General features: G+C 43.0%; 1 protein-coding gene across 4 annotated transcripts in view; it reads left to right on the plus strand.

The window, feature by feature from the left end:
• The first annotated feature begins 97 nt into the window (after window positions 1-97).
• TCEANC2 (transcription elongation factor A N-terminal and central domain containing 2) overlaps window positions 98-12,776 on the plus strand; it is a 20,745-nt gene continuing 8,066 nt past the window's right edge. Inside the window, exons 1-4 of one of the 4 annotated variants that reach the window (XM_070745964.1) lie at window positions 98-188; window positions 584-698; window positions 4,514-4,655; window positions 7,488-7,681. In XM_070745964.1, the coding sequence (XP_070602065.1) occupies window positions 594-698; window positions 4,514-4,655; window positions 7,488-7,681 (441 nt within the window). In that variant the 5' untranslated portion in view covers window positions 98-188; window positions 584-593. Of the gene's footprint in view, window positions 189-273; window positions 351-538; window positions 699-4,513; window positions 4,656-7,487; window positions 7,682-12,776 lie in introns of those variants that run through there. The other 3 variants (XM_070745963.1, XM_070745965.1, XM_070745966.1) reach the window with 3 other exon arrangements.

Here is a 12,776-nt window from a genome sequence, read left to right on the forward strand (position 1 = left end):
ATAAAGGATGTGGTTACTCTTCATTTTTGTCTCTATGAACAATCTGAAAGGGCCGGAAAATAGGATGAAAGTGAAGCGCTGTTGGGAAATGTAGTTCCAGTAAGAGGGGGAGAGGGGAGGCGAGAAACGGAAGGAGAAGCAGTTCCGGCAATGAACAGGCATCCTGGACAAGTGATGTTGTTTCCCAGGTGAGATGCAGCTCGTCTTCTATTACCTTTTACCAAATTAATCTATTACTTAAAGGGAAAAAACCCCCACCCTCAATTGGAAAAGTGCCAAGAGTTGTGCTTCTCAACAATGACAGACATTCAACAGCTTGGTTCCCGATCTCTCTTGAACATTGTTAAATGGTACCCAGTTCATGCTCACACAAACACATTTTAACCCTCGTATTTATATTATATTATTTTTTGAGCACAGACGCCTTGTCGACTTTTACATTATTTACATGTCTTGTGCTTTTAGTTTAAGCTGAAAGGTCACTATTTATTTATTTATTTATTTGTTCATCATCCTTCCTTTCCTCCTTTCATTTCAGACAGAACTGACATCTTGCTATAAACAGTTATTTGTTCCTGTTTAGGAATCATTAGATGATGGATAAATTTGTTATAAGAACACCCAGAACTAAAGAAGAACCAACAAAGAACCATCCTGGGGAAAAGGTTTATAAACAAGCTACAATAGAATCTCTAAAGGTAAGTTTCAGATGGTTTCCCAAATACAGGGTTTGTTCTAAAAGTAATGCAATAATTTTTTTAAAAAGTAATTTATTGAAAAGATTTACCCAACCACTTAAAGTTCTTCAAAGTACTGTCCCTGGGCCTCTACACAATTTTTCCAGCAACTCTGCCATGACCGGTACGCGCCCTGGAAGGCATCTTTGGGGACCTCTCGCAAGGTCTTCATCACAGCTGATTGGATCTCTTCTATGGACAAAAAACGGGTTCCTTTCAGGGCTGGGAACAAAAAGAAGTCTGGGGCGACGTCAGGACTATAGGGGGGATGGGGCAGCGTTGGCACTTGGTGTTTGGCCAGGAACTCACGGACTCGTAACGCGTTGTGGCCAGGCGCGTTTTTCGTCCATAGAAGAGATCCAATCAGCCGTGACGAAGACCTTGCGAGAGGTCCCCGAAGACGCCTTCCAGGATGCGTACCAGTCATGGCAGAGTCACTGGCAAAAATGTGTAGAGGCCCAAGGACAGTACAGTACTTTGAAGAATTTTAAGTGTTTGTGCAAATCTGTTCAATAAATTATTTTTAAAAAATTGCATTACTTTTGGAACTCACCCTGTATACCACTGATAATTACATTGTAATAATTTAAATTTCTTTCTTTGATTTAAAAAAACCCCCCATGACAGTGTTTCTGAGGGGATAAATTGTAAAGCTGGAACACTCTCCCAAAATAAGTATTTAAAATCCAATAGGGCAATCATTCTGGGGGCGGGGGGGGGGGGGTGTTTACAAGAAAAGGCTAATTTTTTTCATGCAAAGAAATATAATTAACAAAAATATCACAAGCATGACTATTAACTTTTCTAGAACCCTGTAATTTCAATATATGATCCAAATGAAACATCTCAAAAATAACTTTTGAATTTATTTTTATCAGCCTTCAAGTAGACTTTCAAAGAATAATGAATGAATGTTATTAAAGTTTAAAGAAATGTTTATACTTTAAATCAGGAATGTTAAACTGGTGGGCCACAGGCCAGATGCAGGCCATGTCCATGCCATGCTCCGCAAATGGGAAAAATGTCACAAAAATGTCACAAAATGTCACGTGACGTCAATGTGACATAGCGAATTTGACATAGCGAATGGATTAAATGATTGGCCAAAATGGAGGTTCAGTGAACATATTGAGAACTATTGTAACATCAAACATAGTAATAACATCAAATGTAGCTTATACATTTGAAAATGGAGCCAACAAAATGAAATGAGACAGCTTCTCCTATGATCCTTACCTTGGTTAGCAAATCAGCACATTTATTGTTTGCCTCCCATAAAGCTGGCTTTAATAACTCTTACTAGCCAGCAATGCCTAGCAGCGTTCCCCGTAAGCTGCACGCGCGAGCACGCGTGCGCCCCAAAATACCCCCCCACGCACCCTTTTCCACGGGCGTGCACTCCCCATCCCCCTGCCAGCCCGCGGGGGTGGGGGGGCGGGGAGGCGCCCGCAGTAGAAGGGAGCCATGGCCGCCCCTGCCTCCTCACCGCGCCTCCAGCCCCCTCGTGCCCATGGCCTCTTGGCGCTGCCCCCCCGCCCGCCCGATCCGCCCCCTCTCCTCTTCTGCCGAAATAAAAGCGCGGAGGCTGCCTGCTTGAGCCTCCCATTGCTCTACGCCGCTTCGCCTGTCATCCTGGACCTCCGTTGTGTTTTCTGGGGGGAGCGGCGGGAAAGCCCTGTGCCGGCCAGGAAAGCAGCGCGCCTTTTAAACATGCTGCTTTCCTGCACCTCTTTCCTGGGGGGGGGGGAAGTGGCCTCCCCCCCCCCCCCCCGCCCAGGAAAGAGTTGCAGGAAAGCAGCGTGTCTGAAAAGCACACGGCTTTCCCGGAAAGCCAGCTTTCCTGGCCAGTACAGGGCTTTCCTGCCGCTCCCTCCCGAAAACACAACGGAGGTCCAGGATGACAGGCGAAGCAGCGTGGAGCAACGGGAGGCTCAAGCTGGTGGCGGCAGACCTCCGTTGTGTTTTCGGCTGGGGGTGGGGCAGGAGGACCTTCCTGGCTTTCCGGGCAGCTGGCTTGAGCCTTGTGCCGGTCAGCAAAGCCGGCTGCCCGCCGGAGACGTGGAGAGAAAGAAGGGAAAGAGAGGGAGGGAAAGAGGAGAGGAAAGAACGAGGGAGGGAGGGAAGGAAGGGAGAGAAAAGTGAATGAAAGGGAGAGAGAAAGGGAGGAAGAGAGGAAGGAAGGAAGAGATAAATATAAAGGGAGAGAGGGAGAAAGAGGGAGAGGGAGGGGAAGAGGGGAAGGAAGGAAAAGAGAGAGAGAAAGAGAAAAAAGTGGAAGGAAGAGAGAAGGAAAGAAAGGAAGGGAGAGAAAGAGAGAGAGAGAGAGAAGATAGGAAGGAAAAGAGAGTGAGAGAGCAAGAAAGAAAGAGAGAGGAGAGAGGAAGGAAGAGAGTGAGAGAGTGAGAGAGAGGAAGAAAGCAAGAGAGAGAGAGGAGTGGAAGGAAGAGAGGGAGAGAGAAATGATAGAAAAAAGGGGAGAAAAAAAGAGAAATGAGAAAATGATTGAGGCAGAGAATGACAGGAAAGAGAGAGAAACAGAGAGAAGTGACTCTTGATTTAAAGCATATGGTAAAAGCACTTAAATAATAACAGAAACCCCCCCCCCCAGCCCTCACCTGTTTTTATTAATAGTTATGTTTTTGGATTTGCTGATTGTTTTAGTTTTAATAGTAATAGAGTTTTGTTTTGTTTTATTATTAATTTCTTTTAATAAAAAAGAAGGGATTTATTATATTTATTTATTTATTTATTTATTTATACATACATACATACATACATACATACATACATACATACATACATACATACATACTTCTATGCCGCCCAGTCCCAAGGGGACTGCCGCTCAGACATTATACTTTTCCGCCCACTCCAAAAAAAAATTAGAGGGAACATTGATGCCTAGTAAAGTAAAAATATTCATTTGAAAAGTTGAGCTATCAGATCAAAATGAAACTATTTCAAACTAATTCAAAAATGAATGAATATTTTGAAAAAGTTGTAATTTCACATTAATGGGATAGCATTTTTAATTATATAAATACTGTATTTAGAAAATACTTCCAATGAACACCCATTTTAGATGTTTCTCTCAAAAGGCAAAGCAATAATCTGGAAGAATTGTCCTTTTTTCCTCTCTTTTATTTAAAGAGTAACATTTACAAAAAAAGAGGAAATTTTAAGCATCCTAATTTATTCTACTGCGCCACCTCGGCTCATGAAATGGGAAGAGTTTAGAAATTAACCAGAAGAAAAGAAAAATCTTGAGGAAGAGAAAATAATATAATTTCATAAGGAAGAGAGCAGTGGAAAAATTTATTTGGTAGAGGAATAAATCAGAAGAATATGAACGATGCAAAACAGATACAGCAGTATGACAGTTAATATGTGTGTGGGGCCAAGAGAGCAAAAGCAAGCAAGTGCATATTTAGTTTAATAGTGAAGAATTGTGTAGTTGGCAATATTATGCAGTGTTCTCATGTTTTTATGAAGAGTCTTTTCTCTATGCACACTCTTCAGAATAGTAAGTGAATTGAAGATGGCAGCCTAATGAGTTGATTTTGCTTTCTAGAGTTCACTCACTTTACATCAGGGACTTGCTGTGAAACAAATACTCATCTGTGTGGATTATCCGATTTTCTGTATTTCACTGTCCATCATCATCAATAATTTAGAGGGCAGTAACGGCACTGTTTGCTGACACAAAGCACAGAAAATGAGTTTGCAGTAAATATGTGTGTCTCATTCTAACTCCTAATGATGGGTTTCTTTCCTAGAGAGTAGTAGTTGTAGAAGATATAAAAAGATGGAAATCCGTACTGGAGCTTTCAATTCAACCTAAGGAGAACCTAATTGAGGCCTTGACAGAGTTAAAGAAGAAACTACCCTCCAAGGAAATTTTGCTTTCAACGAAAATAGGTAACAATTTAGCTTTACTAGATAAGTGGTCAAAGCAATGGAAACTGCAGTTTAATGTTTCCAAATGTAAAATAATGCACTTGGGCAAAAGGAATCCTCAATCTGAGTATTGTATTGGCAGTTCTGTGTTAGCAAAAACTTCAGAGGAGAAGGATTTAGGGGTAGTGATTTCTGACAGTCTCAAAATGGGTGAACAGTGCAGTCAGGCAGTAGGGAAAGCAAGTAGAATGCTTGGCTGCATAGCTAGAGGTATAACAAGCAAGAAGAGGGAGATTGTGATAGAGCGCTGGTGAGACCACTTATCAGGAAAGACTTAATGAACTCAATCTGTATAGTCTGGAGGACAGAAAGGAAGGGGGGGACATGATCGAAACTTTTAAATATGTTAAAGGGTTAAATAAGGTTCAGGAGGGAAGTGTTTTTAATATGAAAGTGAACACAAGAACAAGGGGGCACAATCTGAGGTTAGTTGGGGGAAAGATTAGAAGTAACGTTAGAAAATATTTTACTGAAAGAGTAGTAGATACTTGGAACAAACTTCCAGCAGACGTGGTTGGCAAATCCACAGTTACTGAATTTAAACATGCCTGGGATAAACATATATCCATTGTAAGATAAAATACAGGAAATAGTATAAGGACAGACTAGATGGACCATGAGGTCTTTTTCTGCCGTCAATCTTCTGTGTTTCTATGTTTTTTATATTCTGTCAAGAGAGGCCAGAATCATGGCATTGTTGGAGTAAATTGGGGCAGTTCAATAATGCATTTGAATTATTTTTCTCCCCGGTTTTACCTAATTCCTCTCTCTTGCTAAATCTCGATGTCACAATGAGTCTCAAATAATAACAACAACAACAACAACAACAACAATAATAATACTAACAACAACAACAGCAACAACAACAACAATAATAATAATTGCATTGGCATCCTTCAATCTTGAAAGACCATGGTATCATGCTCCTGATTCCCCAGAGCATGAAGCCTGGGTAGGTTAGTATGGAGGATAGAATGTTACCCAAGCAGCAGATCCCCCCTCTCCACATCTCTGAAATATTCCAATGGAATGGAGAAGGCCAATACGATTGGTTCCAGCTACGTCACAGGAGTTATCAGAATGTGACTGTACACAGGCACAAACTGCTTCTGGGATTCTGGCTCCAGATTTTGCCTCAAGGTTTACTCCTGAAGCCTTTTCCAATTATGGATATAGCCACAAGGCAGTGGAGGTTTGCAGTCAGTGTTTCCTTTCTCCTAGTGGTTGACCAGGATGTCTTTCGTGTCTTGCCATGTTCTTAGCATACCACATCGCTTGCAGAGACCGCCTTCATGACCGTTGACTTATTCTAGTAGGTTTCATCCACTCAATCCACCAGAATCTGTTCTTATATGCTTGGGATAGACAGGTCCCTATCTCAATGAAGGTCAATGATCCATCGGCTACTCTTAGCCTGGTTTGGCCAGCCTGTTGAAGCTGTTGCCCAAGGTGTGGCTGCTGCGCATGCTACAGCTACTAGGAGCCATAGAATAGAATAGAATAGAATTTTATTGGCCAAGTGTGAATTTGTCTTAGTGCATATGCTCTCAGCGTACATAAAAGAAAAAGATACATTTGTCAAGAATCATGTGGTGCAACACTTAATGGTTAGGTGTCAAATAAGCAATGAAGAAACAATCAATATTAATAAAAATCTTAGGATACAAGCAACAACTTACAGTCATACAGTCCTAAGTGGGAGGGAAAGGATGATAGGAATAATGAGAAAAACTAGTAGAATAGAAGTGCAGATTTAGTAAAAAGTCTGACAGTGTTGAGGGAATTATTTGTTTAGTAGAGTGATGTCATTCGGGAAAAAACTTCTTGTGTCTAGTTGTCTTGGTGTGCAGTGCTCTGTAGTGACGTTTTGAGGGTAGGAGTTGAAACAGTTTATAGGTGAGAGGTGAGTGACAGGTGGGGACAAGCTGCCCTAAAAGCTGCTCTAAATGAGCTGCTGTAAAAGGACACGACATACTCCTGAGGTGCTACCCCCTCCCTGAGCACCACAAATGCTAGCTGGGGAATTCTGGGAGTTGGGGTCCGGATGTCTTTGGGTGGCCAAGGTTGGGAAACACTGGGATAGAAGCATAATTAGTATCTAATTGTTTGTGTTATTTAATAACTGGAAGCACTGATTCCTATGATCCATTTCCTGTTTATATATACTATATACATAAATATAATTTGAGATGTGTGTGTGTATGTTACACAAAAATATGTTGCACACACACACACATACATATACAGTATATATATATATATATATGGCACAGACTGAACATGCTGTTAGCTGAAATGAATGCAACTTTAATATTTCAGGAATGCTGTAAACTTTCACAAAAGATATACTGCAGTCCTTAAAAGCCATGCTATGAAAATATTAAAATACAGTATTGACTGCTTTGATACTAATGTTTATTGTTTACAGTATATGTTAAATCCGATATAGAATTGAACAAAGGTGTCTGCTGTCACCAAATTAAAAAAAAAACTGCCAAAAAGAAGAGTAACATGCTATATTGTTTTTATTACTGTTGTGAGCCGCCCCGAGTCTTCGAAGAGGGGCGGCATACAAATCTAATAAATAAATAAATAAACAAATATACTCCAACAACATTAACAACCACTTGGGAATAGATGCCACAGCAGCCAATTGCTCCCCATTGAACAGGATGTCGACATTGCAGTGGCAGCTGTAAGAAGAAAACAAAAAAGATGTTTTTCAGCTTTGCCCCACATCCCAACATCCCATTCAATGCTACCATCTACTCTTCATCTTTAATTTACTCCTAGGTCATACGGTGAAAAAGATGCGGAAACACCCGGACCAGGATGTGGCCACTCTTGCAAAAGAGGTGTACACCGAGTGGAGAAGTTTTATTAAAAACCACTCAAACAGACCTTTAATTGAAGTCAGGAGTAATCCCAGAACAGAGGCCCTGAGACAGAATGCCCGGAAGCTACTAGCAGAAGCTCTAGAACTCGAGGTAATGTGTGATACATTTCTAAGAAATATATTTTCTTTGTAGCCTAATATTGCTCTTTTGTTATATTGTGGGACTGCTTCTCTCACCTTATTTGTGCCCATCTCACATGCTCTTAACAGGATAGACATGATCTAGACCAAGGATCGACAAACCCAGGCGCCTGGTCGCCAGTGGCGCCTAGAAAATGTTGTCTGGCGCCTAGAAAATGTTGCCTGCTGTACTGTATGTATACAGCAGTGTTTTTCAACCGGTGTGCCGCGAGGTGGCTCCTGCAAGTGGGAGCTCCAGGGCTGAGGCTTCAGCCCTGGAGCTCCCACTTGCAGAAGCCGCCCCCCGGCTATTGCCCGCCGCCGCCCGCGCACCCCAAAATACCCCCCCTGCGTGCCCTTTTCCATGGGCGCGCAGTCCCCATTCCCCTGCCTGCCTGGGGGGGGGCGGGGGCGGGGAGGCGCCGGCAGTAGAAGGCGCAGCCCCCGCCCGCCCGATCCGCTCCCTCTCCTCCTCTTCCGCTGAAAGAAATGCGCGGAAGCTGCCTGCTTGAGCCTCGCGTTGCTCCACCCCGCTTCATCCTGCTTGTCATCCTCCGTTGCCAGGAAAGCCGGGTTTGTTTTCCGTGAAAGCAGCGCGCCTTTTAACACGCTGCTTTCCTGCACCAGCGACGTTTGGCTGCCGGGGGGGCGGGGAGGAGAAAATCCTCCCCCCCCAGGAGCAGCAAAAGCCTAAGCGGTGGGGTGCGCCGTTTGCCTTCCGGCTCAGTCGCAGAGGCTTTTGCTGCTTGTGGAGGGGGGGGGGGGTTTGGCGGTGCCGATGCCAAATGCTTTCCCTCCGCGGTGGGGGGTGCAGGGCAGGCGCAGTCAGCCCCAGGAGACAAAGATGGAATGAGAGAAAGGAAAGAGAGAGAAAGGGAGGGAGAGAAAGAAAAAGTGAGAGATAGAAAGGATAGAGAGAAAGGGAATGAGAGAAAGGAAAGAGAGAGAAAGAGAGGGGGAGAAGGAAAGAGTGAGAGATAGAAAGGATAGAGAGAAAGAGGGAATGGAAAGAGAGAGAAAGGGAGGGAGAGAAGGAAAGAGTGAGAGATAGAAAGGATAGAGAGAAAGAGGGAATGAGAGAAAGGAAAGAGAGAGAGAGAGAGAAAATAAGAGAGAGAGAGCAACAGAGAGAGAAAGAACAAGAGAGAGAAAGCATGAGAGAGAGAAAGAACAAGAGAGAGAGAGAAAATAAGAGAACAAGAGAGAGAAAAAGATAGCAAGAGAGAGAGAAAGCAAGACAGATAGGGAGAGGAAAGGAGAGTGAGAGAAATGAGAACAAAAAGGGGAGAAAAAAGGAGAAATGAGAAAATGATTGAGGCAGAGAATGAGAGGAGAGTGAAACAAAAGAGAGAGAGAGGTGATTCTTGAAGCATATGGTAAAAAGCACCCAAATAATAAGAAAACCCCCCCAGCCCACACCTGTTTTTGAAAAGGATAAAAGAGAAAAAAACCCCAGCCCTCAACTGGTTTTGGAAATGGTTGGAGTGTGTATACATACACACACATAAGGGGGGGAGAGAGACAGGGATGGAAAAAGAGGAGAAGTGAGAGGGAGAAGGAATGAGGGAAAAAGGGAGGAAGAGAGAGAAATGAGAAACACGAGAGAGAAAAGGGGGAAAGACAGGAGAAGTACCCAGAAATGAGACAGTGGTATAAATTTCAGGAGGGATGATTGATGATTGACTGTATTTATAAGGGGATGTTACATGGGATTGTATATATGAGGGGGTTATTTATGTATGTATGTATGTATGTATGTATGTATGTATGTATGTATGTATGTATTTATTATTTATTTATTAGATTTGTGTCATTTTGGTTGGTGGTGTGCCCCAGGATTTTGTAAATGTAAAAAATGTGCCGCGGCTCAAAAAAGGTTGAAAATCACTGGTATACAGTATATTTTTCCCGCCTTGTGTTTACGCCCAGAAATGGTACATCTTGGCTTCCGTAGCTCCGCCCATCAACCTCGGAGCGAGCTGCTTTCCCAGCGTCCCCTGCGCTTGCGTGCGTCTCTCCCTCCCCCCCTTGCCTCCATTCCGCCTCCTACTCGAACCCCTTCACTCCCCCCCACCGCACACAGACGCTCCGATCTTGGCCGCTCACCCGCCTTCGGAGAGAAGCGGAAGCCCCTCCCCTCCCGGCGTGAGGTTTTGTTCATTCCTCCTCCGGCCGCGTGCGCGGTGACTTCCGACCAGTAACCCCTCCTCCCCCCTCACCCGCGTCCCCGGCCCGGTCTCCCTTTCCTTCTTCTCTGTTTCGGTTTCTGACTAACGGTCTCCCCTCGGATCCCGACGGGAGTACAGCAGAGCCGGCTCGGCGGAGCCAGGCCTGCGCCGGGGGGGAGGGGGTGAAAGCGATGTCAGGTGGAGACTCGGCAAAAAACCAAGTTTGCTTAAAAAAAATTCTGGCTCCTAAATTTTTTGGCTGGCTCCTAGATTCTGAACAACTTTGTCGACCCCTGATCTAGACCCCTTCCTTGAAGCACTGTCATATAATGAGACCTAGGAACCTTATGGGACATTTACCCTTTGCAATGATCACCACTCTGCCCCAGCAAATTAGCTCTGACTCTATTATCTTTATTGAGCCAGGGTGATAGATAAACCTATCCTTTGAGAGGAGAAGGGTGTGTTGATGGACCCTGACTATGTGTTGTTGTGGAGTTCTTGCATTGACGATGTTACCCAGTTTATTTATTTATCAAATTTATTTATGTGACCCATTTCACTCTATAAGTGACTCTGGGCAGTTTACAATAACACTGACAGAAAACAATTGGGCAATGAATCGTCTTCCAGCAAACAACCAAACAGTGCACTGAGAATTTCACAGTTCAACCCTGAGCTACATCTCTTCTATTATACGCTGATTTTTGCTGTTGATATTGTTGGTTTAATTTGGGTTTTTCATTTGGTTATTTTCCTGTACATCATCCAAAGTTACAATTGTGTGTGTGTGTGTGTGCATGTATACTGTATATATATATATGTAGATTGTTCTGAGTTCGGGTTTTGCCCCGTGTAATATTTTGAGCACGAAGCTTACAACTTCAGCCTGGTGATGAATGTGACTTCACTGAAACATTGCATAGACACTCAAAATATTACACGGAGCAAAACCCGAACTCGGAACAATCTACATACATATACCTGTGAAAATCTACGAAAACAAATATATATATATATATATGTGTGTGTGTGTGACGGTCTTGGTATATTCGGGTTTCTTCCCGTGTAGGATTTGGAAATTTCTGGCGACGTTTCGATGAGGTCCCACTCATCATCTTTAGGCTGGTGTTTCTGTCTTTGTTCTAAGGCGAACACAGCGAGACCTAAGCTGCCTTCCTTCTATAAATACTGGTGGCTGGGTGTGGTTTGATGGCTCAGCAATTGCCTGCTGTGTAGAAACTTCCTGGTGAGTCAGTGGGGTAACATCTAGGGTCGTTGATGTAGCTGAAGTATGCTGATTAGTTAATGGTTGTTGATTAGGCGTGATATCCTGAGTAGTTGGAGCTTGCAGGCTACTTGATTGTTTTGCAATATGTGTTCTGAGTCTGGTTTCAGTTTTTATGGCTGGGTTACATTTGAGGGCTGGTTTCCAGATGTCTGGTCCCTTATCTTCTTGTCCTCAGACCCTGGCAAAGCCCCTGCTGGGGACTGCACATCCCCAGTTGGGGAAACTATAGCCTTTGTAGGTTCCTCACACCCAGATGCTCCCTCTTCCTCCGGCTTGCTCTCTGACTCCTTCGGCAGCCACACAGACTAGCTGTGCCCAGATGGCCCCGGTTCATCAGGCTCAAAGTTCGTGGCCAGAGAGCCTGGCTGTGAGCCAACCACATCAGATAGCGCCCAACGTTCAAGCCTGTCAAGATCCTTCTGTATCTTGCGCCTATCTTCTGGAGAGTTGGCTATTCCTGCCAGTTTGGTGTCTTCTGTAAATTTGATGAGTTCCCCATCTATCCCCTCATCCAAGTCATTGATGCAGATGTCGAAGAGTACTGGGCCTAAAACAAAGCCTTAGGGTACCGCACTGCAGAATGCTGTAGAATACTACAGTTGTAGTATGCTGTTGGGGGAAATGCATTCTCTATCATTTTTTTCTTATTCCTGTGAACCTACCCGTAACATGCAGCCAAATATTTATTATCGCTCATTTTTAGTGAAGCAGATCCATACGCATTCCTCTGGAGTAGCTGCAACCATAATGTCATTTAAAATGTTTTGTCCTTTTGCTTCACACAACTCCCAGAGTGGCCCAGGAGGATAATAAAAACAATATCAACTGCAATAAATTGAAATATAAAATCAGCTGAAACAACAAAAGCATGACAGAAGTCTAAAACCAGAAGAAGGAATAAAATATTTTAAAACCTGGTTCGGTTGGTGGAAAGCCTCAAAAAATAAACATAATTTTGGGCCTGTTGCTGAAGTGATATCATAATTAACTTCTTGTTTACAACATAAAATATCTTTTATTCCACCACTGTAGCCTTATTTCAAGAAGCAGCACAACTATTGGCTTGGGACTAAATTTTCAAATCTTGCTTAGCCATAATAGGATTTGTTTTGGATTGGCATGTTGTACGGTTTATAGATTAACATGTTACATAATCTCGATTGACCTTGATCAGTTCAATGAAATATAATTAAACAAATTATTGTCCAATACAATGTGGTAATTTAGGAGATCATTTGAAAGAAAAAATATGTTAAAGTGTAGTTATTATTTTGTGTGCGGTGTATAATAGTGGTCTTCTGTCTAGATGTTCTACATTTTTATAGATGTTCTATGTTTCAGGCAAAGCTTATATCTGTAATTAAATGTTTGTAAATCAGAGTTTATTGTGGGACCCTACAGAGAGGGTCAATAGTGTACAAAGTGGTGGTAAATATCAGATCCCTATGGTACCCTTACGTAATGAACACAACAAGAATTCTCCCTGAACTTAATGACCAGCTTGCTTGCTCTATTAAACTCCATAATAATTATCCTTTTGAATGAATTCATTAATTATCCTTTAAATGGCATGTCAAGGCACCCAAAGACTACAAAGCAAAATTTAG

The sequence above is a fragment of the Erythrolamprus reginae genome, chromosome 3 (assembly GCF_031021105.1).
Source record: "Erythrolamprus reginae isolate rEryReg1 chromosome 3, rEryReg1.hap1, whole genome shotgun sequence".
Classification (NCBI taxonomy): domain Eukaryota; kingdom Metazoa; phylum Chordata; class Lepidosauria; order Squamata; family Dipsadidae; genus Erythrolamprus; species Erythrolamprus reginae.